Raw genomic sequence first — 26025 nt, 5'->3', positions numbered from 1 at the left:
CTTTCTGGAATGAGGAATAAATACTGGTCTTGCCAGCAGCATATACATTGCGTAAACACATTTTTAAATTGCAAATACTCAATTAACAATTAGTGTTACACAAGTCAGCAACCCTGTTAGATCCAATTATCTCATGTACTTACTATAAAAGACAAAAATAAAGAAATTGTAAACACTACATGGTGATGCAATAGTTTGATTTAAATTAGTGGCCTTCAAACAGTTGAACGTCTTGAACTATCTCCATTTCATTCTCCTGCCTCACCTTCTCGCTCACATTGCAGGCATATGGTCAGTTCCTGAATGGTGGCTTTGTCCATAGCAGCCTGCACCCTCAATTGGTCCAGCTCTTCTTCAAGGTTCATACTGCAAGATGAGAAACAATAGATCTGTTTATTAGCAATCATAAAAACAGCTCCCAGATACAAAAGCATGTCAACTAAGTTCTACTTGTGACTTGAAACAAAATCAAATGAACAAGAACCAACACTAGAGGAAAATAGCTGATTGGGTGACAACTGATTGCAGATAATACAAAAAGCTGAAATTGATAAGAGTTTCCTCACTATTAGAAAGAACAGCTGATTTGTCAAGAACAATCATATTTGACCATTTTTATACCAGTCACATTTAGAAAAATTAAAACAAAAACAAAAAATACCTGGAAAAACTCAGCAGGTCTGGCAGCATTGGTGGAGAGGAGCACAGTTGACGTTACGAGTCCTCATGGCCCTTCAACAGAGCCTTCTGAGTTTTTCCAAGTATTTTTGTTTTTGTTTTGGATTTCCAGCATCTGCAGTTCTTTTCTTTTAACATTTAGAAAAGTTTCCGGAATACAAATTTGATTCCCATTATTTTACTGAATTGTGAGGTAATGCATTTGTTGAGAGCAAACAAGGAAGGGAATATTTAAGTGGTAGGATTCTGAAGTGTAGTGGAACAGAGGGACCTTGCAGTGTACATCCACAGATCCCTGTAGGTGGCAGGACAGGGATATAAGGGGGTCAAGTAGACACACAGAACACTTCCCTTTATTGACAGAGGTATAGAGCATAAGAGCAGAGAGGTTATGCTTGAACTGTATAAAAAAACTAGTCAGGCCACAGCTAGAGTACTGTGTACGTTTCTGATCACTGCATTCCAGGAAGGATGGGATTGCACTGAAGGGGGTACAGAGGTGCCCTATAAGGATGTTGTCAGGAATGAAGAATTTTAGCTATGAGGAAAAATTTGAGAGGCTGGGGTAGTTTTCAGTGGAACAGAAGAGGCTAAAGAGAAATTTAATTGAGGGTATATAAAATTATGGGGGCCTTGATAGGTTAGACAGGTCAATAACTAGGAGGCACAGATTTAATGTAATTGGTGGAAGGATTAGCGGGGAGGTGAGGAGTACTTTTTTCACCCAGATTTGGAATTTACTACCTGAAAAAGTGGTAGAGGCAGAAATCCTCATCACATTTAAAACATACTAGAATATGCACCTGAGATATTGTAGCTTCTTTATTTTTTCACGGGATGTGGGCTTCGCTGACTGGGCCAGCATTCATTGCCCATCCATGGTTGCCCTTGAGAAAGTGGTGATGAGCTGCCTTCTTGAACCGCTGCAGTCCATGTGGTGTAGGTACATCCACAGTGCTGTTAGGGAGGGAGCTCCAGGATTTTGACCCAGCAACAGTGAAGGAACGGTGATATATTTCTAAGTTAGGATGGTGAGTGGCTTGGAGGGGAACTTGCAGGCGGTGGTGTTCCCATGCACCCTGTGCCCTTGCCTTTCAAGGTCATAGAGGTCAGGGATTTAGAAGGTGCTGATAAAGGAGCCTTGGTCAGTTGCTACAATGTACCTGTAGATGGTACACACTGCTGCCACTGTGCGTTAGTGGCGGAGAGAGTGAAGTCTATGGGATTATCGACTGAGCTGGATGGTGGGATTATACTGGATAGACTTTTCTGCCAGAACAGACACAATGGGCCAAATGGCCTCCATCTGTTCCTAACTATTCATCAGAATGGCATGCACATGCTCAACAATAAACAAACCACTTGAGACCATACTGACATGTTTGCTCTATTAGGTTATAAACTCATTAGAAGCACATTGGCATTAATATATGCGTAATATCTGTTGGCAATTTTATCTTGTGTAAAATTATTCAGATCTAATCTTTAATAGTTTTACCTAAAACAACAAAGTTTTTGAGCAGTATATTACTCTATGTTTTCTAATAACTTCAACAAGCCATAGATCCTGTGTTACATCAAAATGTTATTTTGTTAAATTCATCCAAAACTTTGCTGCCCATTTACTAACCCATGTCCCATGTGTCAGTGACTCAGTGGGTAACACTCTCTCACTTCTGAGTCGAAAAGCTGCAGGCTCAATCCCATTCCAGAGAATGAAAATCTCTGCCGATGCTCTAGCGCAGTACTAAGAGAATGCTGCGCTGTCGGAAGTGCTGTCTTTCGGATGAGATATGAAACTGAGGCTCCACCTGCCTTCTCAGGTGGATGTGAAAGACTCCACTGCACTATTTTGGGCCCTGACCAATATTTATTCCTTAATCAACATCACTAAAACAGATTATCTGGTCATTATTATGTTGTGCTTGTGGGAGCTTGCTGTGCTCAAGTTGTTTGCTGTGTTTCCTACATTACAACAGTGACTGCACTTTACAAGTATTTCATTAGTTCTAAGGCACTTTGAGACATCCTGTGGTTACAATAGGCAATATACAAACGAAAGCCTTTATTTCCTTTTTCATTCACCCATTACCTCTGTGCACACTGACCTAAATTGGCTTCCAGTACACTAACATTTTGCTTCTAGAATTCTTATCCTGGTCTTCAAATCCCTCCAGGACCTCACTCGTCCTCATGTCTGTAACTTCTTCAAGCCCTACAATCCTCTGAGATGCATTCATCCAATTTTGGCTGCTTGTGAATCCCCCACTCCCTTTGTCTCACCATTGGTGACTGTGCCATCAGCTGTCTAGGCCCTAAGTTCTGGAATTCCCTCCCTGACCATTCTGTCATTCTCTTCAAATCTAAGACCCACCTTTAACCAAACTTTTGGTTGGTGTTAATTTTTGCCTGATAATGTTGTTATCCTGTATCAAAGGCACTATATAAATGTAAATTGTTGTTTTTCCTAAAAAAATATTACTTTGGGACAAAAATAACATTTTGATGTAAAGTTAGATATGCCTGAAATTAAGTTTCCCCCAGTTCTGAAAATAAGGTTCAGATTTAAACCTCTACTGAATTTAAATGATGAGTAAGGAACACCTTTTTCTGCCTCAAGGTAAATTATCATTATGAATAAAGTTAACATCTTAATTAACAATAAAGCAAATCAAAATTAATACTGTGCTTTTTAAACAACAAACTTGGACAGGGAATTATTCCAGTGCTGCTAAATGCTCTAATTTTGCCAAGCAGAAAATTCTATTTTAAAAAATTAAGCTAAACTTCTGCTAGTCTGAATACATTCAACTTAAGGTTGTGTTTTTCAGCAGTCACTAAATCCACTAGTTCAAACAATTAAGAATAAAGGCTGGTTGCTTTAGACTTGATCTAATTATCCATTACACCATAATGAATACTTTTAACCCTGCATTTCCCTAGTATGGAGATTTGTACTCTGAGGCCAGTGTCAGGAATTCAGTTTATGTAATTCAATTGATAGAAAATCATAGGTGAGCAGAGTCCAAATTCCAATATGCATAGTAGACTCCATTTTTGGAGAACACATTTGTAAAATGAACACTACTAGGATTGCACGTGCAAAAATTAAACCGACAAATTGTTCAAAAAAATCTCCAATGAATTCTTGTCATTGTTAACTTTGGATATTCACTGTGATTGTTCTTCAACATGCTGTCCAATATATCCATGGAGCGGAGAAAGAGTGAGACCCCTGGACCAAGAACAAATTATTTCTAGAGCAGTGTGTGAAATGGAAGCTGTACTCTGCTTCAGATCTCGACAGTTGTTCAGTCAACCTCACAGCTCAAGTGAAATTACAGACAGCCTTAAGCTCTTAGCCAAACTGCATTGAAACAGCATAGCATACCAAATCAAAATATATATGACATGGCTGAATATTCATGACTTTCATGACACATACTCATCTTCTGATCATTTTTAAAATGAAAGTGACCAATGCAGAAAATGTTTTACATACTTTGAGGATCAGTAGACTCTGCTTGCAAATGGACTCAAATACAGCAGATAAATCCTATATTAAGGGGAAGGGACTGCTGTAATATGGGTTCTTTAGATGGCTCAGTGATGAGATCTTGAGACTTGTATATGTAAACATGAGCCAATTATTGTTAATCTTTAACTATTTACAGATCCCAGGTTATTGTCATGCATGGTGCTGTTACCTTCATGCAGGCTGGTTCCAGAGTGTTCTCTCTCGACTGTTCTCTCAGTCTGTTGCCGTGTGACTCTCTGCATCATATGGTGAGTGGTGCTACTCTCCAGTCCCATATTAATCCTTGCTCTGCTGAGTACCTTTACATTAAAAAGGCATGCAGGCACATCATGCAACATCCCCCTTTCTTCTCCAAAGAAAACTTTCCTTTCCAATGGAGTATAACTATTTGTAATACAATCTTTACTTGCTATCCCTGCTTCCCCCATCTCAAGTCTCTGACTTTATAAATTCAGACGGTCTTGAGGCTTGATAGTTCTTCCACATCTCAATCTGTCACGTTTGGAGGAATGGTAGTGGTACTTTGTTTCTGGTACTTGGCTATCTCCATTTGATTCACTTTTGGAGTTCCTTTGAGCTGTGTTTCTCTTTGAGGAGGAATTACTTTTCTCAAAGGGTCGTGAATCTGTGGAATTCACTACCTCAGAGTGCAGTGGATGCCGGGACGCTGAATAAATTTAAAGAGGAGGTAGACAGGAGGTAGAGGTTTTTAATTAGTAATGGGTTGAAAGGTTATGGGGAGAGCGCGGGAAATTGGAGTTGAGGCCAAAATAAGATCAGCCATGATCATATTGAATGACGGGACAGGCTTGAGGGGCTGAATTGCCTACTCCTCCTCTTAGTTCTTATGTTATGTTCTTAACCTTCTTTATTAACAACCCTCCTGCTTTTTTTGGACACTGTGGGTTTGTCCCATTCCTTCTGAAGGAAATGAATACTCCATTAATTCCTAAAGCGGGCTGGAATTTTCTTTTTCCGTGGTGTCCGCCATGTTCTTGCTGGATGTATATGTTTCGCAAATGGAACCTTGTTTCCACTTGCTTCACAATTTCACCCAAACACTTGTTTGCTGTTTTATTTTCAAATCCTTTTACAAGCTTATGCATCTATTCATTCAGCTCAGTTTTTTCTTCTTCTTCTGCCTTGCGCTTCAGTGTCAGATTTACATTTTCGGATCTCATTTCTGTCGTTTCTTTTTTTGTTTACAACAGAACTTTGTCCTTGTGCTACATTTTGTATTCACTGTTGGCCAAGCCTGACTCTGGTGAAGTCGTAACTTGTTTCAGTTCTGCAATTGTGCAATTTATGGCTTTGTTATCTTCTCTCAGCTTGGAAAGTTCAACGGCTTTTCCTTTCAATACCTCCTCTTTTCCATTCAACTGCTTTTTCAGCTCTTCAGTAGGTTTCTTGTAGCTTTCGGATCATCCTGAAACGTGGAACATTGCTGAGTCTTCACTGCCAACTGATTCTTCAGTTTGTTCAGAGTGACGTTAAATTCATTTTCCTTCTCTCTGCAATTTTCCAGAGGAATAAACTTTGACCTAAGGGACTCTTGTAACATGTGAAGGTCTTTCAATAGGTTTTCCTTTTCTCAGCGAAGCTCACTTGCCTCATCTTGAGCTTTCTTGTAATTCAGCATAGTCTCCTTGAGTTTCTTTTGCTGTGCTTCCATTCTGCTGTTTAGACAGCATTTCTTCACATTGCTGAATGGTTACACATTCCTTTTGCACTTGATCTTGAAAGACAATCGGCTCTTTTTTCAATTGTTTATGTTCTTGTTGACCTCTTGTCAGCTTACTCTGGGCTTCATTGCATCGTTTTGTTGTAACTGATAATTCCAATGCAGCTTTTTCTGAAGTAATAGTCAACATTCTTTTTAGCTCCTTATGTTTTTCCATGGCTACATATTGATTCTTTAAGGAGTCTTTCAGGGTTACAACTTCTTTGTGTGCCTTTCCTGCCTGTTGTTTTGCCTAGTTGTACATCTGATTGCATTTTCCCAACTCCCACTTCGATTTGCACACTGTGGAATTGAGGGTCATTATTTCCTCCTGATACCTTTGTGTTGTCTCTGAAATTTGTTTACTCAGATCTCAAACAGCTCAGTTCTTTGAAGACTTCACCTTATTGTATGTTTTCAAAGGTATATACTCAGCTTGAATCTTGCGCTTCAAATCTCCTAGTTCAACTCTGGTGCAAACATTTTCCTGTAAAATAATTTCATTTACCTTTTGCACATTTTGCTTCTTTCCAATTACATCAGATAGCTTTCCTTCATTCACAGCCAACTGCTTACTCTGCACTGCCATCTGTCTCCCACAATCTGGGGTATTTTGGCTCCCTCTCTCTGGTTTTTTTCTGTCACCCTCACTCTGGAGACTCGCCCTTGCTCTGGGGTCTCTTGTTGCCCTCGGTGCTTTATTGGGAGTTGCCCTTTCTCTGGGGTCTTTTGCTGCCCTATCTCTGCGGTCTCTTGTTGTTGCCCTCAGCACTTCATTGGGAGTGTGTTAGGCCATCTTCTAGGATCTGCACTCTCCACAACTTGGAGTTTAAAATGTCTGTCAAACCCTTTTAATATCTCACCAAATGTTGTCGAGTTTTGATCTATACGTTGGCTGTGGAGAACGTCACCTGCAAATAAACCAAAGACAAAAAAACTTATCAACTTGTACTTCTGATTCCTTATTTAATCTTGTACTTCTCCTGTACGCTAAAAATTGTCTTCTCCAAGACTCCCATTCTTTGATCAGGTTTAACCCTTTCCATAGCACAAATGCACCTGGCTCTTCTAATCTGCCGTCCATGGTTGGTTTTTCCTTTTGTAGTTACTGCTTTAAATGTCATTACCACTTTAAGAACTGTCAGTTCAGTAACCGTTTTTTCCCTCTCCGATTGTTGCTGTAGCTGTCAGCTTTCTGTGCTGCGAGTTTCCCATGCTCTTTCAGGTTTTGGCAGGCTCTCCTGTGATCGTGGCTGCCTTTGTTTTTGGACTTCTAAACTTTCAAGGGAGGAGTATTGCTTTTCTCTGCAATTCTTTCTTTTTTTCTGCAGGTCCTCTTCTTTGGAGTTCTGGCGGGTCTGTGGTCTGACTGGGACTTTTTTTTTACTTAGAGTGACAGCACTTTTCTCCTCTGCACTGTCTGCCCTTTGTCTTTTTTTCTTTCAGGTAACTTTCTTTTTTCCCTCAGCAGCTTCTTCTTTACTCTGCAGCTTTTCTTCTTAAGCTTTTGATTCTGACAGCCGATTTTTATTTAACTTTTTTTTAAACTGCAGCTGTCTTTCAGTTTCTCTATGGATATGCTGAGCCATGGGGCTGTCACCTATTCTATCATTTAAGTACAGCTTCTTTATAATTTTATAATTTATAATTTTTGCTCACCATCTCATGAACTGTCCAGTATTCTTCACACTACATCACTCAGGATCTTGCAATTGTTCACCAGTCTTGTGATCTAGGCAGTTTTATTTGCTCTGCACCACTCAGGGGTCTTGTAATGGGCTTCCATTCACTCTAGCGGATTCCTCAATTTTTAAGTAGTGAAGCTTCTTCAACCGTTGCTTCAATTTTTCTTAGGCGTCTGTCTTTCTAGTCCTGCTCAGCTGCTTTTAGTGTTTCATACCTTGGGGTACTGTTCTGGGTTCATCGCTTAAAATGCCACCTTTCATATCACTGCTTATGAGAGATCTTTTGGAGACCCCATTGCTGCCTACCATGTTGTACTATGCTGACAGTGCTGATATCCCACCACTGCTAACTGTGCTGAAATATGGGTTCTTTAGATGTCTCAAGAATGAGATCTTGTGACTTGTATGTTTAAACGTGAACCATTTATTGTTAATCTATAACTTTACAGATTTTAATTTACAGATCCCAGGTTACAGTCATACATGGTGCTGTTGCCTCCATGCAGGCTGGTTCCAGAGTGTTCTCTCTAGACTGTACTCTCAGTCTATTACCATGTCACTCTATGTATCATACCATGGGTGGTCTTATTCTCTAGTCCCACATTAACCCTTGCTCTGCCGAGCACCTTTACCTTACAGTGGCATGCAGGCACATCATACAACAGGGACTTCATACTCTCAATGTCAAAGATGTTTACAATGCACAGGCCATACTGTTCAACAAGAAGTACCCTGGATCACCATGTAATTAATTGATTCTTGAAATTCCTTTCCAGAATATTTGAGGGGGATGGCCATTTACCTCATTGAGATATTAACAGTAATTATTTGATTATTTATGTTTCCTTCACTGGAAGCTGTGGCTCATGGATAGAATTTTAGGGGATTAGAGTTACACAAGCAGGCATTTTTTTTTAAATCAGTTTGTGCCTTTTATCAACCTTGACAATCTTGCCATCTTTCATATATATCTTCTGTTAATCAATTGTATTTTGTAAATCCTCACAAGATAGGCTTTGGGCACCATTCCAAATATCATATATTGTTTTCTGAGATCCATAATCTAGATCAATTGTGATTCTGCGCCAGAACCAAATTTCATGCAATTTTGAGCTAAGAAGAAAGATTTTTTTTTTTAAGTTTCAGGACATGTTCATAATTCTCACCGGAAAGTATCCCATAAAGCACGATGTTATGCACACTATTGCCCAATGCATTTCTGGGGATACTGGCATTCAAAAACCTAAGCCACCCAACACTTAAACATCATTGAGATATCTACAAAACCATGTAGTTGTTCCAATCTTGATCAGTTCAAGATTGAACGTAGATGGAGAATATTGTAAAATTGAAACTGGACTTCAGAGCCCTTGTCAAATGCATTATAATTGAAGTAAGTAGTACACTGCAATAAATAACATTCCATACTTATCAATCAGAGAACATTGAACATGTTACTAGAAATTACAGGTTATCAGATAGTTTTGGTCTTTACTAAAGGGCTGCATAACAAACCATCTACTGTAGATCCCTTTTAAAGTAGTAATTTCAGTAAAATACAATACAATAGCACGTGAAACTGGTCATCAAGCAAAAAGCTATACACATCACAAATGTCAGTCTGAAAGGAGTTTACTGTCTCACTAGCTCAAGCTTTTTTGAGAATCCTTACCTAGGACAAGGAAAAACAGACTCAATCTCAAGAGATGCAAACTTACCCTGGCCTCCTCTGGACCTACCATAATGCTATTATAACCATGAGCAGAAAACAGATGAGCTGATAAGATTACCAGACAGCAGTTATTTCACACATACTTCAACAAAAGTGTTTGAAGGGCTGGTGGGAATTCACTGTTGTGACCATGTGACTCAAAACCTTAGTAAGCAAAGTGATCCAGATGCAAGGCGATCGAATTTCACTGCTCCAAGTAACATGCTTCATTCTTAATTTTCCTCTATACTTCCAATGTACTCTGCCACAAATTCATACAAAGAAATGTGTTCAAAAATGTTTCAGTTGCTTTTCCTAAATGCTTTGAACATTTATCAGTTCTTTTGCACTAATATGTTTCCTCTCTGATGCAAACGTCTAGACAGAAGTGGGAGGTTTTGGCAAGGGATTATTTATGGAGTGAGTGGATTGCTGCAAAAAGTCTGGTCAGCCATGAAATAAAAGAGATGAACTTCTGTTTGCAACATATTGAAAAAACGCCCTTCTAAAAAATACTGATTTCACTAAAAAATAATACATAAATCGCTGTACAGGTTTTCTATCTCCATTGTGTTTTGCTTTAAGGTATACAGTGTAATAGAACACAGTGATGTTGAAATTCTTGAGTTTTTCTTGTGAATTCCTTGGTAACTTTACCAGAAGCGGAAGCTCTGCCATGATCCAAATACACTGGATTCCAGCTTCTGGGTTTCTGCAGGTCTAGGCTGGGATGATACCTCTACTCCCTCTCACAGGGGCACCATGTCAGAGTGAGCAGGGCTCAGCAGTACGAGTAAAAAGATGCAATCCCTGATCAGTGGAAATAGGATCTGATTAACAGGGCTACAGGCATCAACTTCCTATAATGCTACCACCTGCCCGAGCCCTGAACACGTGTCTTTCTCTTCCTGTCTCCCTCAAACACTGTCCCTCTTCCCTTTAATTCTGTCGTCATTACCCTTCTCCACAAAAAAAATCCTTTATGCCACTGCCCTTGCAAACTACCATCCCATCTCTAACCTCGCTTTCCTCTCCAAAGCCCTTGAATGCATTTTTGCCTCCCAAATTTATGCCCATCCTTTCCAGAACTCAATGCTTGAATCCCTCCAGTCAAGTTTCCATGCCCATAAAAGTAACGAAACAGCTCATATCAAAGTCACAAATGACACCCTATGTGACTGTAGCAGAGGTAAACTTTCCCCCTTTGTCCTTCTCAACATGTCTACATCCTTTGACACAGTTGACCACACCATCTGCCTGCAACACCTCCCCACTGTCGTCCAGCTGGATGGGACTGTTCTCACCTGGTTCTATTCATATCTAATCATAGCCAGAGAATCACCTGCAATGGCTTCTCTTCCTGTTCCCACAATGTTGTCCCAAGGATCTATGTTTGCCTCAATCCTTCTTTCTGATCTACATTTTGCCTTTCGACAACTTCATCTAGAAGCACATCACACATACACTGACTACACGCAGCTCTATCTCACCACCACCTCTCGTGACTCCTCCATTATTGCTAAAGTATCAGACTGTTTATCCAACATGCAGTACTGGGTGAAATTTCCTCCAAATCAATATTGGGAAGATGGAAGCCATTCCCAAACTCCATTCCCTAGCTCCTGCCTCATCCCACTCCCTGGCAACAATCTGAAATGAAGCCAGAATGCTCACAATCTTGGTGTCACTTTCGAACCCAAGACAAGTTTATGACCTCATATCTGTGCCTTCAATAATAAAGCCTATTTCTAAATCCATAACAGTGTACTGCTGCCCCCGTCTCAGCTTCTCTGCTTCCGAAACCCTTATTCATGCATTTGTTACCTCCAGATTTGACTATTCCAATGCATTTCTGGCTGGTCTCCAACATTCTACTTTCTGTTATCTTGATGTCATCCAAAACTCTGCTGTCCATGTCTCAACTTGCATCGACTCCCGTTCCCCTATTGCCTCTGTGCTCACTGACTTACATTGGTTCTCAGTCAAGCAACATCTGATTTTAAAATTCACATTGCTGTTTTCAAATCCTTCTATGGTCTTTCCTCTCCCTATCTCTGTAATCTCCTACAGCTTTACAAGCCTCAACACAGAAATCTGCGTTCCTCTAATTCTGGCTTCTTATTCATCCCTCATTTTAATCATTCCACCATTAGTGGCCACACCTGAGGTTGCCTGGGCCTTAAACTCTGGAATATCCTCCTGACACCTTTCCACCACTCTACCTCACTTTCCTCCTTTAAGGTGCTGCTTAAATCCTACCTCTTTGACCAAGCCTTTGGTCATCTGACCTAACATCTCCATGACTCAGTGTCATAGTTTGTTTTATTTGTTTTTTGTGAAGTGCCTTGGGATGTTTCAATACACTAAAAGCACTATATAAATGTTATTATTGTCATATAACCATCACACACAAATTAATTATGCCAAAGTGATGTAGAAAACAGACACAAGAATCTAGTAACAGGATTAGCTCATTCAGCCCCTCTAGCCCTATTCCACCATTCAATTAGATCATGGCTAATCTGCAGTTTAAAACCGTTTAATCCACATTCCTTGACACTATGGCCTAATAAAAATCTGTCGATCTCAGTCCTGGAAATTATAAGCATCCACAACCAAATGTCCAATATCCTTTGTGTGAGAACCTGCTTCCTGATTTTACTCCTAAATAACCTAAGCTCATATTTTAAGATTACACGTTCTTGTTCACAGTAGGAAACAGCTTCTCTGCCTCTACTCTTTTGAATTCATTTTTTAAAATTCATTTTTCACACCTCAACGTTCTAAAATCAAGGAAATCCTCACCAGGTTTATGTAACCTGTCCACATAGCTTAATCCTTTTAGCCCTGGAACCATTCAGTTGAATTTCTGTTGTACACCTTCCAAGGTTAATACCCCTCTCTGAGATGCAGTGCCCAAATAGGAATGCTGTATCCAGACGGAGTCTGATGAAAGCTGTATACAACTGAAGCATAACTTACTCCAACAGAAAATACCGAGGATGCTGGAGATCCAAAATAAAAACAAAAACTACTGGAAATACTCAGCAGTTCAGGCAGCATCTGTGGTGGAGCAATTAAAATCAGAGTGGTTCAAAAGTTCAGAATTAGCGGAATGCAGATATCTCAGAGGGTCGTGGGATGGAGAATATTGAAAGAGAGGGAGGGCTGAGGCTTTGGAAGGTTTTGAAAACAAGGGTGAAAATTTTATAAATGAGGTGTTGCTTAACCAGGAACCAATGCACGTGATCCTTCATACCTGAAAGGAAGAAAGAAAAGTTTGTAATTAAAGCATGGGATGAGGAAAAGGATGAAATGAAACTGCAGACCAGAACAGCTTTGAGATAAAGTGAGCTAATGAAGAGAAAGCTCATGGTTATGTATGTGGCGGTGCGCATGGCATTCAGTGTGGATCTCAGGATGTGGCAAAAACAGTACTTCAGGATCTGAAAAGTCTAGGAGATATCTGTAATCGTGGATGGGTCCAAAACACAAAGGGTGGATAGATACCTAATCAAACACAAGAAGGGAAATAGAAAGCAAAGGTGAACAGGGTAGGAGAAACAAACTTAAATTCAGTTTCACAGGAGAGCAGAACCTCTTCAAGTTAGAGAAGTGACAGTGAATTAATCATTCATGCAAAAACAAAAAACTTAAAATGTGAAATAAAAACAGGAAATGCTGGAAAAACTCAGCAGGTCTGGCAGCATTTGTGGCGAGAGAAACAGAGTTAATGTTTCATATCCATTTCTGAAAGATCACAAATCTGAAACATTAACAGTGTTTCTCTCTCCACAGATGCTGCCAGACCTGCTGAGTTTCTCTGGCATTTTCTATTTCTATTTCAGATTTCCAGCACCCTCAGTATTTCACTTTGTTTCTTTCCAGATTATTTCAGTTGAGATATACAACCTATTTCCCCTTTCCTTGCAATAGTGTAACCTCTGACTCACCGTGAACAATGCTACAGGGGCTGTGCAGCACTTCATTTTTTGGCAATTATACTAAGTAAGTAAATAATTATGGAAATTTTCACATTATCTATCTTTATAATTCATAATTGCTCAACATATCGAAGGTATCTCCATAAATTACATATTCCTTTCAGATAGCCTCTTGCACCCGCTGCTTTTTTTTTGTTCTCAAGGGCAAAGGACACTCATTAGTCCCAACGCCCACAAGCAATCTAGGTAAAAAGAAATTAACTAAGTAGTCCCTTTAACTAGATTAAATTTCATTAAACTCAAAGTCCAACACCATTAGGTTGCAGCAAAACCTCAAAATTTTGTCCGGTTGACAATTATAAAGAAACCTTGAGTTACTCGTAGATATCCTCTTCTTTCCACTTGTTATCAAAGAACTTTGTTTCTCACACTGTCTTCCTTCTGCTGGCAAGAGGCCTCTGCTATTTCTTTTGGTTTACTATTCGAGAAACTGATCTTAGGTCTCAAAAAATAACGGAATTCATTTAGTGATAGCGACCACAACATGGTACAATTTAAGCTCGTTATGGACAAAGAAATAAAAAGTTGCAAAAAAATGTTTTGGTTTGGAGGAGAGCAGATTTTAGTAAAATAAGGCAGGATCAGCCAAGGTAGTCTGGGAACAGCTTTGTGGGGAAATCTACAGAAGAGCAGTGGGGGATGTTCAAAAAGGAAATGGGGAGGGTACAGGCTCAACATATTCCCTCTAGGGTGATAGGAAGGAGTAACAAGCCCAGAGAACCATGTATGACCAGACATATTCAGGTTACGATGAGAAGGAAAAGAGAGGCTTTTAGCAAGTACAAGGGGAGCAAATCAGCGGAGGCATTAGTGCAGTACAGAAAGTGCAGGGTGGAGCTTAAGAAAGCAATTAGGAGAGGAAAGAGGGGATATGAGAAAGCTCTGGCTGGTAAAAGTAGGGAAAATCCCAAGATATTCTATAAGTATATCAATAGGAAGAGGATGACCAGGGAATCAGTAGAACCATTAGGGACCAAGGGGGCAATCTATGGGTAGAGCCAGAGGACAGAGTGTTGAACGAATACTTCACATCTGTCTTCACCCAAGAGAATGAAGATGAAGGTATTGAACTCAGGGAGAGAGACTGCGAGGTTCTTGAGCAAATTGATATAGGGAGTGACAAGGTATTGGAAGTGTTGGCAGGCTTAAAAGTGGACAAATCTCCAGGTCCGATGATTTGTGTCCCAGACTGCTGAGGGAGGCAAGGGAGGAGATCGCAGGGGCTCTGACCCAAATTTTTAATTCCTCTCTGGCCACAGGAGAGGTGCCAGAGGACTGGAGAACAGCTAATGCGGTTCCGCTATTTAAGAGGGGTTGTAGAGATAAGCCAGGGAACTACAGACCAGTGAGTCTCACGTCAGTGGTAAGGAAACTATTAGAGAAATTTCTGAAGGACAGAATCTATCTCCACTTGGAGAGGCAAGGTTTGATCAGGGATAGTCAGCATGGCTTTGTCAGAGGGAGGTCATGCCTAACAAATTTGATTGAATTTTTTGGGGAGGTGACCAGGTGTGTAGATGAAGTTTATATGGATTTCAGCAAAGCCTTTGACAAGGTCCCACTTGGGAGACTTATAAAGGTTACAGGGTAATTTGATAAGACGGATTCAAAATTGGTTTAGTTGTAGGAGACAGAGGGTGATGACAGAAGGATGCTTTAGTGACTGGAAGCTAGTGTCCTGTGGCATACCACAGGGATGTGTGCTGGGTCCCCTATTATTCATCATTTAAATAAACGACATAGATGACTATGTGGGGGGTAGAATTAGAAAGTTTGCGGATGACACAAAGATTGGTCAGGTGGTTAACAGTGAGGTTGAGTGTCTTGGGCTACAGGAAGATATAGACAGGATGGTCAAATGGGCAGATAGGTGGCAGATGGAATTTAACCCTGAAAAGTATGAGGTGATACACTTTGGAAGGAAGTATTCAATGAATGGCATGACACTAGGAAGTTCTGAGGAACAAAGGGACTTGGCGTGTGTATCCATATATCTCTGAAAGCAGAGGGGCATGTTAGTGAGGTGCTGAAAAAGGCATTTGGGACACTTGCCTTTATCAATCGAGGCATAGATTACAAAAGTAGGGAGGTCATGTTGGAGTTGTATAGAACCTTAGTGAGGCCACAGGTGGAGTACTGTATGCAGTTCTGGTCACATTATAGGAAGGATGTGATTGTACTGGAGGGGGTACAGTGGAGATTCACCAGGATATTGCCTAGGATGAAACATTTAAGTTATGAAGAGAGGTTGGATAGACTTGGGTTGTTTTGGTTGGAGCAGAGAAGACTAAGGGGTGACCAGATCGAGGTGTACAAGATTATGAGGGGTATGGACAGGGTGGATAGGGAGCAGCTGTTCCCCTTAGTTGAAAGGTCAGTCACGAGGGGACACAAGTTCAAGTTGAGGGGCAGGAGATTTAGAGGGGATGTGAGGAAAAATTTTTTACCCAGGGGATGGTGACGGTCTGGGATGCGCTGCCTGGGAGGGTGGTGGAGGCGGGTTGCGTCACATTCTTTAAAAAGTACCTGGATGAGCACTTGGCATGTCATAACATTCAAGACTATGGGCCAAGTGCTGGTAAGTGGGATTAGGTAAGTAGGTCAGGTGTTTCTCACGTGTCAGTGTAGACTCAATGGGCCGAAGGGCCTCTTCTGCACTGTGAGATTCTGTGATACATCAGAATTGCTACATAAGCTTACATGTTCTAATGATAAAAACAGAAAACGCTGGAAATATTCAGAAGGTCAGGGAGCATCTGGTGGAGAGAGAAATGGGTAACATTTCAGGAGAATGACCTGCCAGCAAAACTGGGGTAAGAAATTAGAGATGTATCAAGTTTTAAGCAAGTATAGAGGTGGGAGAAGGAAGAAAAAAAGCAAATAGAAATCTGTGGTAAGTTAGAAAGCAAAAGAGATTAAATGACAAAAGAGATGAAGGTGCAAGGCAAAAATGGGTGGTAAAGGGAGGGACAAGTAAAAAAATGCATCTGGAGAAGGTGTAAGTAGAAATAACAGAACCATCAACAGCTGTCATTCAAAAAATCAGGGGCAGAGGTAATGATCTGAAATTGTTAAACTCAAGGCTGGGAGGTGCCTAATTAAAAGATGAGGTGCTGTTCCTCGAGCTCACAGTGAGCTTCATGGGAATAATGTAGGAGGCCGAGATAAGAGTGGGAGCGGGGTGGAAAATTCAAATGGCAATAAAGTTGTGTTGTAACAAAGTTACTGGTGTGCAACAGGGCTCCTCATATGCTGCACGTTGATGTTGAGACTTTTTCCACAAGCATTCCCACCCGTAACTACTCCACGCGGTCAGTCAGAGGTAATTTTACAGTATGAAGTCCTGGAACAAGAAAGTGCCAACAAATACAAGTCAATCCATATATAGTATCTTGATAACATAAGATTATGAAACATTTATTAGCTTAATTTCTCTTTTTCCTTCCCTTTCTGTTTGAAAATAGACCTCCCTATCTTCTCTCTCAAGCAGCATCTCAAGGTCGAGGATGACGGGCTTCCACTCAGATTCAATGGGTTCCGAGATGGCTGACATGTCTAATGCGCGATCTGCAGGCTCTGCCACATGTAGGGCAGGTGGTGCTTGGAGGGTTCGATAGATGGGTTGTTTGGAGGTTTGTGCACTACCCCCAATGCCTCGGCTTTGTCTCCAAACGTTCCCAATGAAGTCTCTCGATGCCTTCAGTGCCTTCCCAAATGAACCTTCTTCATTTTGGTTGGTCACGAGCCAGGGACTCCCAAGACTCAGCGGTGTGTTTGACCTTTTCAAGGATGTTTTGAGAGCACGCCTAAAGCATTCCCATTGTCCCCCTGGGAGCCTCTTGCCGTGATCAAGTTCGAAATAGTGCAGTTGCTTCAGGGGTCTAGTTACCAAGCATACAGACAACATGTCCCACCCAGCCATGGAATTGGAGGCAACCTTTTGACATAGGGAATTGGTTAGGTGGTGGGAGACAGAGACTACAGATAATAGGTATGATAATGGGCAAAATGTGACTAATTGTGTCCTGTGGGGACCTATATTTGACCTCAGTTTTTTATTAAATTTAAAAATGATTTTGATGATGAGGAGCTGTATATTCAAGTTTGCTGACAACATCCAGTTAGGAGGCACTGTAAGTAGTGCAGATGGGAGCAGAAAGTTGCAAATGGACATTAGTAGACTAACAGATAAAACTGTGGCAGATGTAGTTCACTGTGTGGATCTTTTCTGTCTACTTGAGGGGACAAACAAGGCATTTCAATAGCCAGTGTCAGGAGGGTAATGAAATACTCTACATTTGTCTACAGCAAGATGAGATGTCCTCTCAGGTGAATGTAAAACATCCCATGGCACTATTTGGAAGAAGAGTAGGAAACTTCTCCTTGGTGTCCTGGCTAATATTCACTTCTCTATCGATAATACTAAAAATAGGTTATACGGTTGTTATCACATTGCTGTTTGTAAGAGCTCAATATGTGAAAATCAGCTGCCATGTTTCCTACATTACAACAGTGACCACACTTCAAAAGTAATTCACTGGCTGTAAAGCACTTTGGGATATCCTGAGGTTGTGAAAGGTGCTTTAGACAAACAAGACATTCTTTGTTTAGCTGTCTGGATGAGCAAGAAATCCTGGAGTTTAGTCAGGAGAAAGAATTTTTCATCTTGGGAGTTTAGCAAACAGCAGCATTGTGGTTACGTTGCTAGAGTAATAATCCTGAGGCCTGGTCTAATAATCTTGGGTTATGAGTTCAAAACCCACCCTGATAGACAATGAATTTAAATTCAGTTAACTAAATAAATCTGGAATAAAAACGTAGTCTCATAATGGTGACCATGAAACTGACAGATTGTCATAAAATCTCGTCTGGTTCTTTAATGTCATTTAGAAAGGAAATCTGCTGTCCATAATTCTAAACTCACAGCAATGCAACTGACTCTCAACTGCCCTCTGAAATGGCTAAGTAAGCCACTTAGTTGTTCAAAGTGTTATAATAAAATTCAACCCTAAAGCCATTGTTGGTGTAACTACACTACAAGAACAGCATCAGTTCAAGGAAGCATCTTGCCACCATCTTCTCAAGGGCAATTAGGGATGGGCAATAAATGCTGGCCTTGCCACCAAAACTCTCATCCCATCAATGAATAAAGATTTGGAATAAGAAAAAGCCTTGAATTTATATAGCGCATTTCACAACCATTGGACATCTTAAAGTGCTTTAGAGCCCATGAAGAATTTTACAAGTATCATCACTGAACACACAACGTAACACATATCATCGATGCCAGAAACATATGCCTATATGTTTTAAAGTTTCTCAATATCATTTCTTTTTGATTAATTGTTTTAATTTTGAATCAACAACAGCCTGACATTGGCAGCAGCAGTGGTAGGTAGGACTGACAGGGAGCACAGCAGTGAGCTGAGATACACAGCACTAGTTACCTGAAGAACTGATAGTGATTTGGTGGAGTAAAGCCATTGTGCTGGGAAAGGAAAGGATGGGATGAAATATAAGAAAACATTCTACAATCTTGGTTGAATAAGATCAGCTGTTTTCTCATTATTAATGAACCAACCAGTTAGAATAAACTACTTGCATTGCAATAGCTATAAGAGATGCAGTGGATCCATCTGTTTTGCTATGGTAGAATTCAACAATAATCTCATATCCGTGAGATATCCATTAGGCTGCCCCTAGTGTATAAAAATGCAAAAGCTTAACATAGCTTAACATACATTGTGGAAGCTGACACCATACCCATAATGTGATTCTGTTATCGCCTTCTAAAGTATACTTTATTTGTTGACTGACATTGTCACTTATGTGTTCTCTGTGGAATTTTCATACAGAAGTAATACATAATTCTGAATAAAAAGATCATCGTAATGCTTTCAGCAGTAATGTGAGGAGTGTAAAGTAACTGACATTATGCTTTTGTGAATATTTGATATATGGCATATTAACATTAGACTGCTACCATAGGAAATGATCATCATTTTTTAAAATTTTATAATACAAGCACATCATCTTCAATGCTTGTTTTGGGAGTTCAAAGAGAAAATGTTCCACTACCTTAGTTACAACTGCCAATATACTATTTTTTAAAATATTTAATTCAAGTGCGTTTAGGAGTAGCAAACTGCATTTTTTATTTACATGCTTTATTAAAATATTATATTAACTTGTCAGAATTCATTATTATTGCTGTTCAGTATATAACAAAGCTTTACTTTTTAAAGTTATACAGTGATGTCGTCAAAAATGGGGCCATGAGCAGTTATCACCCCAGTTATCTAGTTATCTCAGAATAGTCTGAGCTAATTGCTGCAACTGGACAAAAAACACAAATTCAAATCACAGCGAATCTCTGGTAGTTCATCAATGGAGATTTACTGTCTGCCACCAAGTTTGATAATGTGGATCAGATAGTTTCCAAGGCAGAAATGTCAGAATGTAAATAAATGCAGCCAGACAGTAATGTTCCTTCAGCCTATTGAAGACTGCAAATGTATTATTTGAGAGTGGTGGAAAAGGCATAAGTACAGTGTTCATTTAGAATTACTATATTCAGATATTATTTTTCTTACATATCACTTATTTATTGTTTTCTGTAATATTTGAGGTTTTTTGTTTAAGGGCGACAGATCAACACAACGTAAGAGAAAAAAATGTTACTTTAGCTGAAATTACAAAAACCTTCAATCATTAAACACATCCGTACATCGTAAACACTCAAACACGCATACTCTCTCTCTCACACATACGCACACTCTCATACTAACACACACACACACACACACACACACACACACACACACACACACACACACACACACACAGAGTGGGTGGACAGTAAGCTAGCTTTGGAGGAATTTCTTTTAAGAGCCCACAAACTGCAATATCAAAGCAATATTCTGTGTATTTATTTCAGAAAATACAAGCTTTCTTTAATGCTTTATTTAATACACACTACTACTTGAAAGCTCTGTGAAGGGATCAATGCTAACCCCTGAGGACAGTCTATGCACAGCAAGAAAGAAAGTGACTCCCCTGTGCTCTCTCCAGGTCAGTTCCAAGGACCGTGTTAGCAGATACGCACCAGACCCTTAGCAGCTAGCTCTGCTGCTACCAGTAATTAGCTTGGACAGCTCTGGCTCCAAGAGAGGCAGCAAGGCTACATCATAATGAGCTCAGCTGGGATTAGCAGGACAGGGCAGGGAACAGAGAGAGATGAGGCCTTCTATATCACGTATGTAGTGAGGAGATCAAACGAACACGGCTGGCTAGGTTATCCCCTCACCACCTTATTCAACAAATGAAGCACGGCAGTGTGCAAAATACAGGCTAATGAAGAGCGACACCTCCAACAGATGAGAGCCACATTAATTAACGCAATCCCCCTATCACATTATACAGATACTGTTACCACTACTAAACTTGTCACTACAGCTGACACTTATCACCCCACCAGCCTCCGCATTCAAAGGATCATCCTCCGCCATTTCCGCCAACTCCAGCATGATGCCACTACCAAACACATCTTCCCTTCACCCCCCTTATCGGCATTCCGTAGGGATCGCTCCCTCCGGGACACCCTGGTCCACTCCTCCATCACCCCCTACTCCTCAACCCCCTCCTATGGCACAACCCCTTGCCCACGCAAAAGATGCAACACCTGCCCCTTCACTTCCTCTCTCCTCACCGTCCAAGGACCCAAACACTCCTTTCAAGTGAAGCAGCATTTCACTTGCATTTCCCCCAACTTAGTCTACTGCATTCGTTGCTCCCAATGTGGTCTCCTCTACATTGGAGAGACCAAACGTAAACTGGGCGACCGCTTTGCAGAACACCTGCGGTCTGTCCGCAAGAATGACCCAAACCTCCCTGTCGCTTGCCATTTTAACACTCCACCCTGCTCTCTTGCCCACATGTCTGTCCTTGGCTTGCTGCATTGTTCCAGTGAAGCCCAACGCAAACTGGAGGAACAACACCTCATCTTCCGACTAGGGACTTTACAGCCTTCCGGACTGAATATTGAATTCAACAACTTTAGGTCGTGAGTCCCCTCCCCCATCCTCACCCCCTTTCTGTTTCCCCCTTCTCTTTTTTTTTTTCCCAATAAATTATAAAGATTTTCCTTTTCCCACCTATTTCCATTATATAAAATAAAAAAAAAAACCCACTAGAGCTATACTTTGAGTGCCCTACCATCCATTCTTAATTAGCACATTCGTTTAGATAATATCACCAACTTTATCTTTAACACCTATGTGTTCTATTGTACTATTGTTGTTGACATCTTTTGATATTCTGCTTCTATCACTGCTTGTTTGTCGCTACAACCACACCAACCCCCTCCACCTCTCTGTCTCTCTATCTCTCCGCCCCCCACACACACACCTTAAACCAGCTTATATTTCAGCTCTTTCCTGGACTCGAACTCAAGTTCTGTCGAAGGGTCATGAGGACTCGAAACGTCAACTCTTTTCTTCTCCGCCGATGCTGCCAGACCTGCTGAGTTTTTCCAGGTAATTCTGTTTTTGTTTTGGATTTCCAGCATCCGCAGTTTTTTTGTTTTTATAGCTGATAGGAAGAGACTGGCTTATTTGATAAAAGAAGTTTGGCTGTTTTATCCTTGCAAGGAATTCCTCTGTGTGGCATTTAAGCACCAGAAGATCAGACGGAAGTGATATGGCTCTGCATGTGTAAATTTGCAAAAAAAAAGAAACTCACTTTTCAGTCAATAGCTTTTTGTGTTCCCGTTTGAAGTACACTAGTTCGTTCCATACACCATCGCTGTCTTCCTGCCGCAGCTGCCAGGGCTCAGCACGTTGCATTTTGTTTTTGCTGCTTTTATTTCTGGAGCATGAAGTAAACCAGAAGTATGAGGTTATTCGTGGCTTCCTTTCTCTCTCCCAACATGAAGTTTTATGGTTTAAAAAAAAATACTTCTAACATTTACAGCAACTGCCAAATCCACCAGAATTTAGTTGTAATGACTGATCAACCATTCAAACAGCAAAGTTTCCCTTCAAAAATTATAGCACAGTTCTGAAACCAAATTGCCGTAATAATATTGTGCAAGTTTCTTAACTAAAATCAAATGCCAGGATCCTGTTCAAATATTTGGCTGCGAAATTCCAAATACAACTTTGTAATTGCAAAAATCCTTGTATTGCTTACCAGAATGAGGGACAAAATATCCTATTTTACATACTATACCTTATGAAAACAAATAATTGTGCAATTGCGGAAGCATTCTGCCTTGCATCCAAGCATGGCTGGGTCAAGTGTACCACAAACTGAATGCAGGATAATGCTTTCCCCAGTAAAGCATCTCAAACCCAACCTCAGAGGTGTGCGTTACCTTCCCATATCAGGAATCCTATTGCCCAATTATTTCAGAACTATGTTCACGCTTTGCACTGTAGACTTGTTTCCATTGGGAACTTAGAATCCTTAACAGCAATCAAACAAAAAGGAGACTTTCGTGCCATCTGACTGTACTGAATTCGAACTCAGGTCCTTGGAGAGTTCTGACCAGTATATCACCCATTTTCGAAACAATAAATGGTTAAGGCTCATCCAGTGCCTAGTAGAATTTAGAAAAAAGGATTGGTACCTTAATTGTTTCATTAAAAAGATTTGAAGAATATTTATCACTCTTATTTTATAACACTCAAAGAAATATGTTTATAGTTATTTTGTATGGACAGTTTCCTATTTTTTTGACAGGTACAGTGAAACAACTAGTTTGTAACTACGTCCCACCGATAAACACTGAGAATAATATAGCAAAATAAGGACATGCTAATGAACAAATAAACAAGAAGTTGAAACACACATGTCAATCAGCATTTGAAATAAATGTTTATTTGTGTACCTAAAACATGGCCCGGGTTCATTCATGTGCGTTTCCAGCAGTTTCATCTTTTATTTTAGATCTTCAATGTTTGCATTCTTTTTGTTATCTACAACAATCTAAACTGGACCAAAGGCTTTTCTTTCAGGGCAAGATTTGTTTGAAAGCTAAATGAATCAATCCAAAATCAGAATGCAAACACCAAGACATTTTCAATTAAACAGAAGGTTTGCGTGCTCTTACTTGATTTGTCCCCCTTCCAGCTCTTTTAGTTGGCCCTTAAGCATTCTGTAGTTGTTTTGTAAAGCTTGTAGACGTTCCAGTCGCTGGTCATGAGCTCTCCTCAATTCCTCATTCTCTTGGTCCTAAACAGGAAATTAAAGGCAACAGCACAATTATTTAAATCAGTCAAATAGTGTTCTCATTGACCCAATACATTATAAAGTGGGTGAGGTCTGTCTAGTTTCATTACAGTAAGTAAACAACAATTTTGAATTCTAAATTAATCACATCTACGTGAACAACTAAAAGTTGATTTGTTAGCACTCACTTTGCCAAGTGCAATTAAACACAACTAAAGAAGGCCTAATAATCAATAGTACAGTGTGATTTCAAACAAGATTCTTCTGTAGGAGATCTCAACGAGAGACAAAACAGTCAAAGGACTTAATAAAATAGAACAAATTATAAAACTGATAAAAGTATAAGTTAATAGTACTGATATTTATTGCCTTGTCTGACTAATCAAAGACTTAAAGACTAATACAATAAACCTGGGCTATTGTCTTTTAATGTCCAGCTTTCATTTAATTTGGCAAGACAAGAGTCTATCACTGTCAAACTGGAAACACTGCACTCTTGAATATATCAATATTTTACATAGAAGATAGACAAGTGGCAGTCAGTTAAAAAGTTGAACGCAAATCATAAATGCTGTGGCTACAAGAGCAGGTCAGAGGCTAGGAATCTTCCTGACTCCCCAAAGTCTGTCCACCATCTACAAGGTACAAGTCAGGAGTGTGATGCAATACTCGCCACTAGCCTGGATGAGTGCAACTCCAACAACAATCAAGAAGCTTGACATCACCCAGGACAAAGCAACCCACTTGATTGGCACCCTGTCCACACATATTCACTCCCTCCACCACTGAAGCACAGTAGCAACAGTGTGTACCATCTACAAGATGCACTGCAGGAACACACCAAGGCTCCTTCGACAGCACCTTCCAAACCCATGGCCACTACCATCTAGAAGGGTAAGCGCAGCAGATAGATGGGAACACCACCACCTGGAAGTTCCCCTCCAAACCACTCACCATCCTGACTTGGAAATATATCACTGTTCCTGGGTCAAAATCTTGGAATTCCCTCTCTAACAGCCCTGTGGGTGTACCTACACCACATGGACTGCAGCAGTTCAAGGAGGCAGTTCATCACTGTCTTCTCAAGGGCAATAAGGGATGGGCAATAAATGCTGGCCTAGTCAGTGACGCCCACATCCCGTAAATGATTAAAAAACAAACCGATATTAGCTGTTAGTGTTTTTTATCATTATTGCAGTGGACATATTGGACCAAGTAGAGGTAATCAGTGATAAAGACCGAAGAGTAATAAAGGCTGCAGTGATATATCAATGAAACCTAGGATTAAAAAATAGCTGAAATGGTATATGATGGTTACTTTCAATTTGAGCAGCAGTAGGAGCAACACAGTAATGAGGTCAAGCAGAAAGTTATTGAAATATTGTGATCCTGACCAACATTCATTTGTGCACAGCTATTAATTTAATGACAACATGGGCCTTTTAAATTTTTTTGCACGACTGGACCAGGCCTGATTGTCTGAGCAATGGCAATCATCATCGGATTGCCACTGCATCTGAAAATTTTCCTGACCCGACACTGCTTCACATTACTACAGAGTCTTCCAAACCTGGCTGTACCGGAAATGTGGAACACAGTGTCCCTCAGAGAACTCCATCAGAGTATAGTAAAGTCAGGGCAAGACAAGACACACCCGCTTTTTACAGCACTAGCTGCCATATGGTAAGTTTAAATGTACAGTCTGAATGTTAGTGAAAAGGTGAGTAAGTGGGTAAATGGGTGTGGGGGTGGGGGGTGGTGGTGGTAAGTGAGTGAGGTGGATAGCTGAGTAAATGAGTAGGGGGATTCAGATCAGGAGGGTAGTTGGCTTGTCAGGAGAGAGAGTCAGGTAGTCGGAGGTCGGGAAGGTAGTCAGGAGGCCAGTGTGAGCGATTATGGGGTCAGCTCCGTAGTTACCCAGGAAATAGATTAGGATTTTCCTGTCTAATATTTCCTTGAAGACTATTCAGATCAGTACATTGGAACTGTCCCAAGTCTCCGATCCTAACTCTCAGTCAGAGACATTCGCAGATGGTCCCAGGGAGCAGGAATTGCCTATCGGAAGTTGAAACTTCCTGGAAAATTCCTACGGAGGTCTCCATTTCAGGACTACCACAGGGTTCACAGCACTCAAACTATCAGAGCCAATCTTATACAATATAAACCATTACTGACTGAAAAAGTAATGCTTTTGCTGAAATAATGCCAATTAAACATGGAAAATACATTGCAGAATAATTTGGGGTTCTTCTGTGTTCACTTATGTTTTTTTGCCACAGGGCTTTGATAACCCCCATCAGAGTCACAATGAAAACTGTTCAACTCTGCATTTAAGGACCAGCTGAATAGTTGAGGTGTAAGCTTTAGTAATGCCGTAGGCTTCCGTCCAATTTGGCAGATTATACTTTGAAACTTTTGAAGTCTATCTCCATGAAATTCATTATGACCCGAAAATTGAG

The 26025-nt window shown here is 40.4% G+C and overlaps 1 protein-coding gene across 1 annotated transcript in view; it reads right to left on the bottom strand.

Moving 5' to 3' along the window:
- Positions 1 to 26025, bottom strand: part of cntln (centlein, centrosomal protein) — a 391318-nt gene that overhangs the window by 200794 nt on the left and 164499 nt on the right. Inside the window, exons 12-14 of the mRNA XM_041185504.1 lie at positions 23448 to 23569; positions 22076 to 22201; positions 266 to 366 (exon numbers count right to left, since the gene is read on the bottom strand). Coding sequence (XP_041041438.1) covers positions 266 to 366; positions 22076 to 22201; positions 23448 to 23569 — 349 coding nt within the window. The remainder of the gene's footprint in view (positions 1 to 265; positions 367 to 22075; positions 22202 to 23447; positions 23570 to 26025) is intronic.

This window comes from Carcharodon carcharias, chromosome 4 (genome assembly GCF_017639515.1).
Source record: "Carcharodon carcharias isolate sCarCar2 chromosome 4, sCarCar2.pri, whole genome shotgun sequence".
Classification (NCBI taxonomy): Eukaryota; Metazoa; Chordata; class Chondrichthyes; order Lamniformes; family Lamnidae; genus Carcharodon; species Carcharodon carcharias.
Note: the sequence above shows the minus strand (reverse complement) of the source record. Positions and strands in the feature narration are given on the sequence as shown.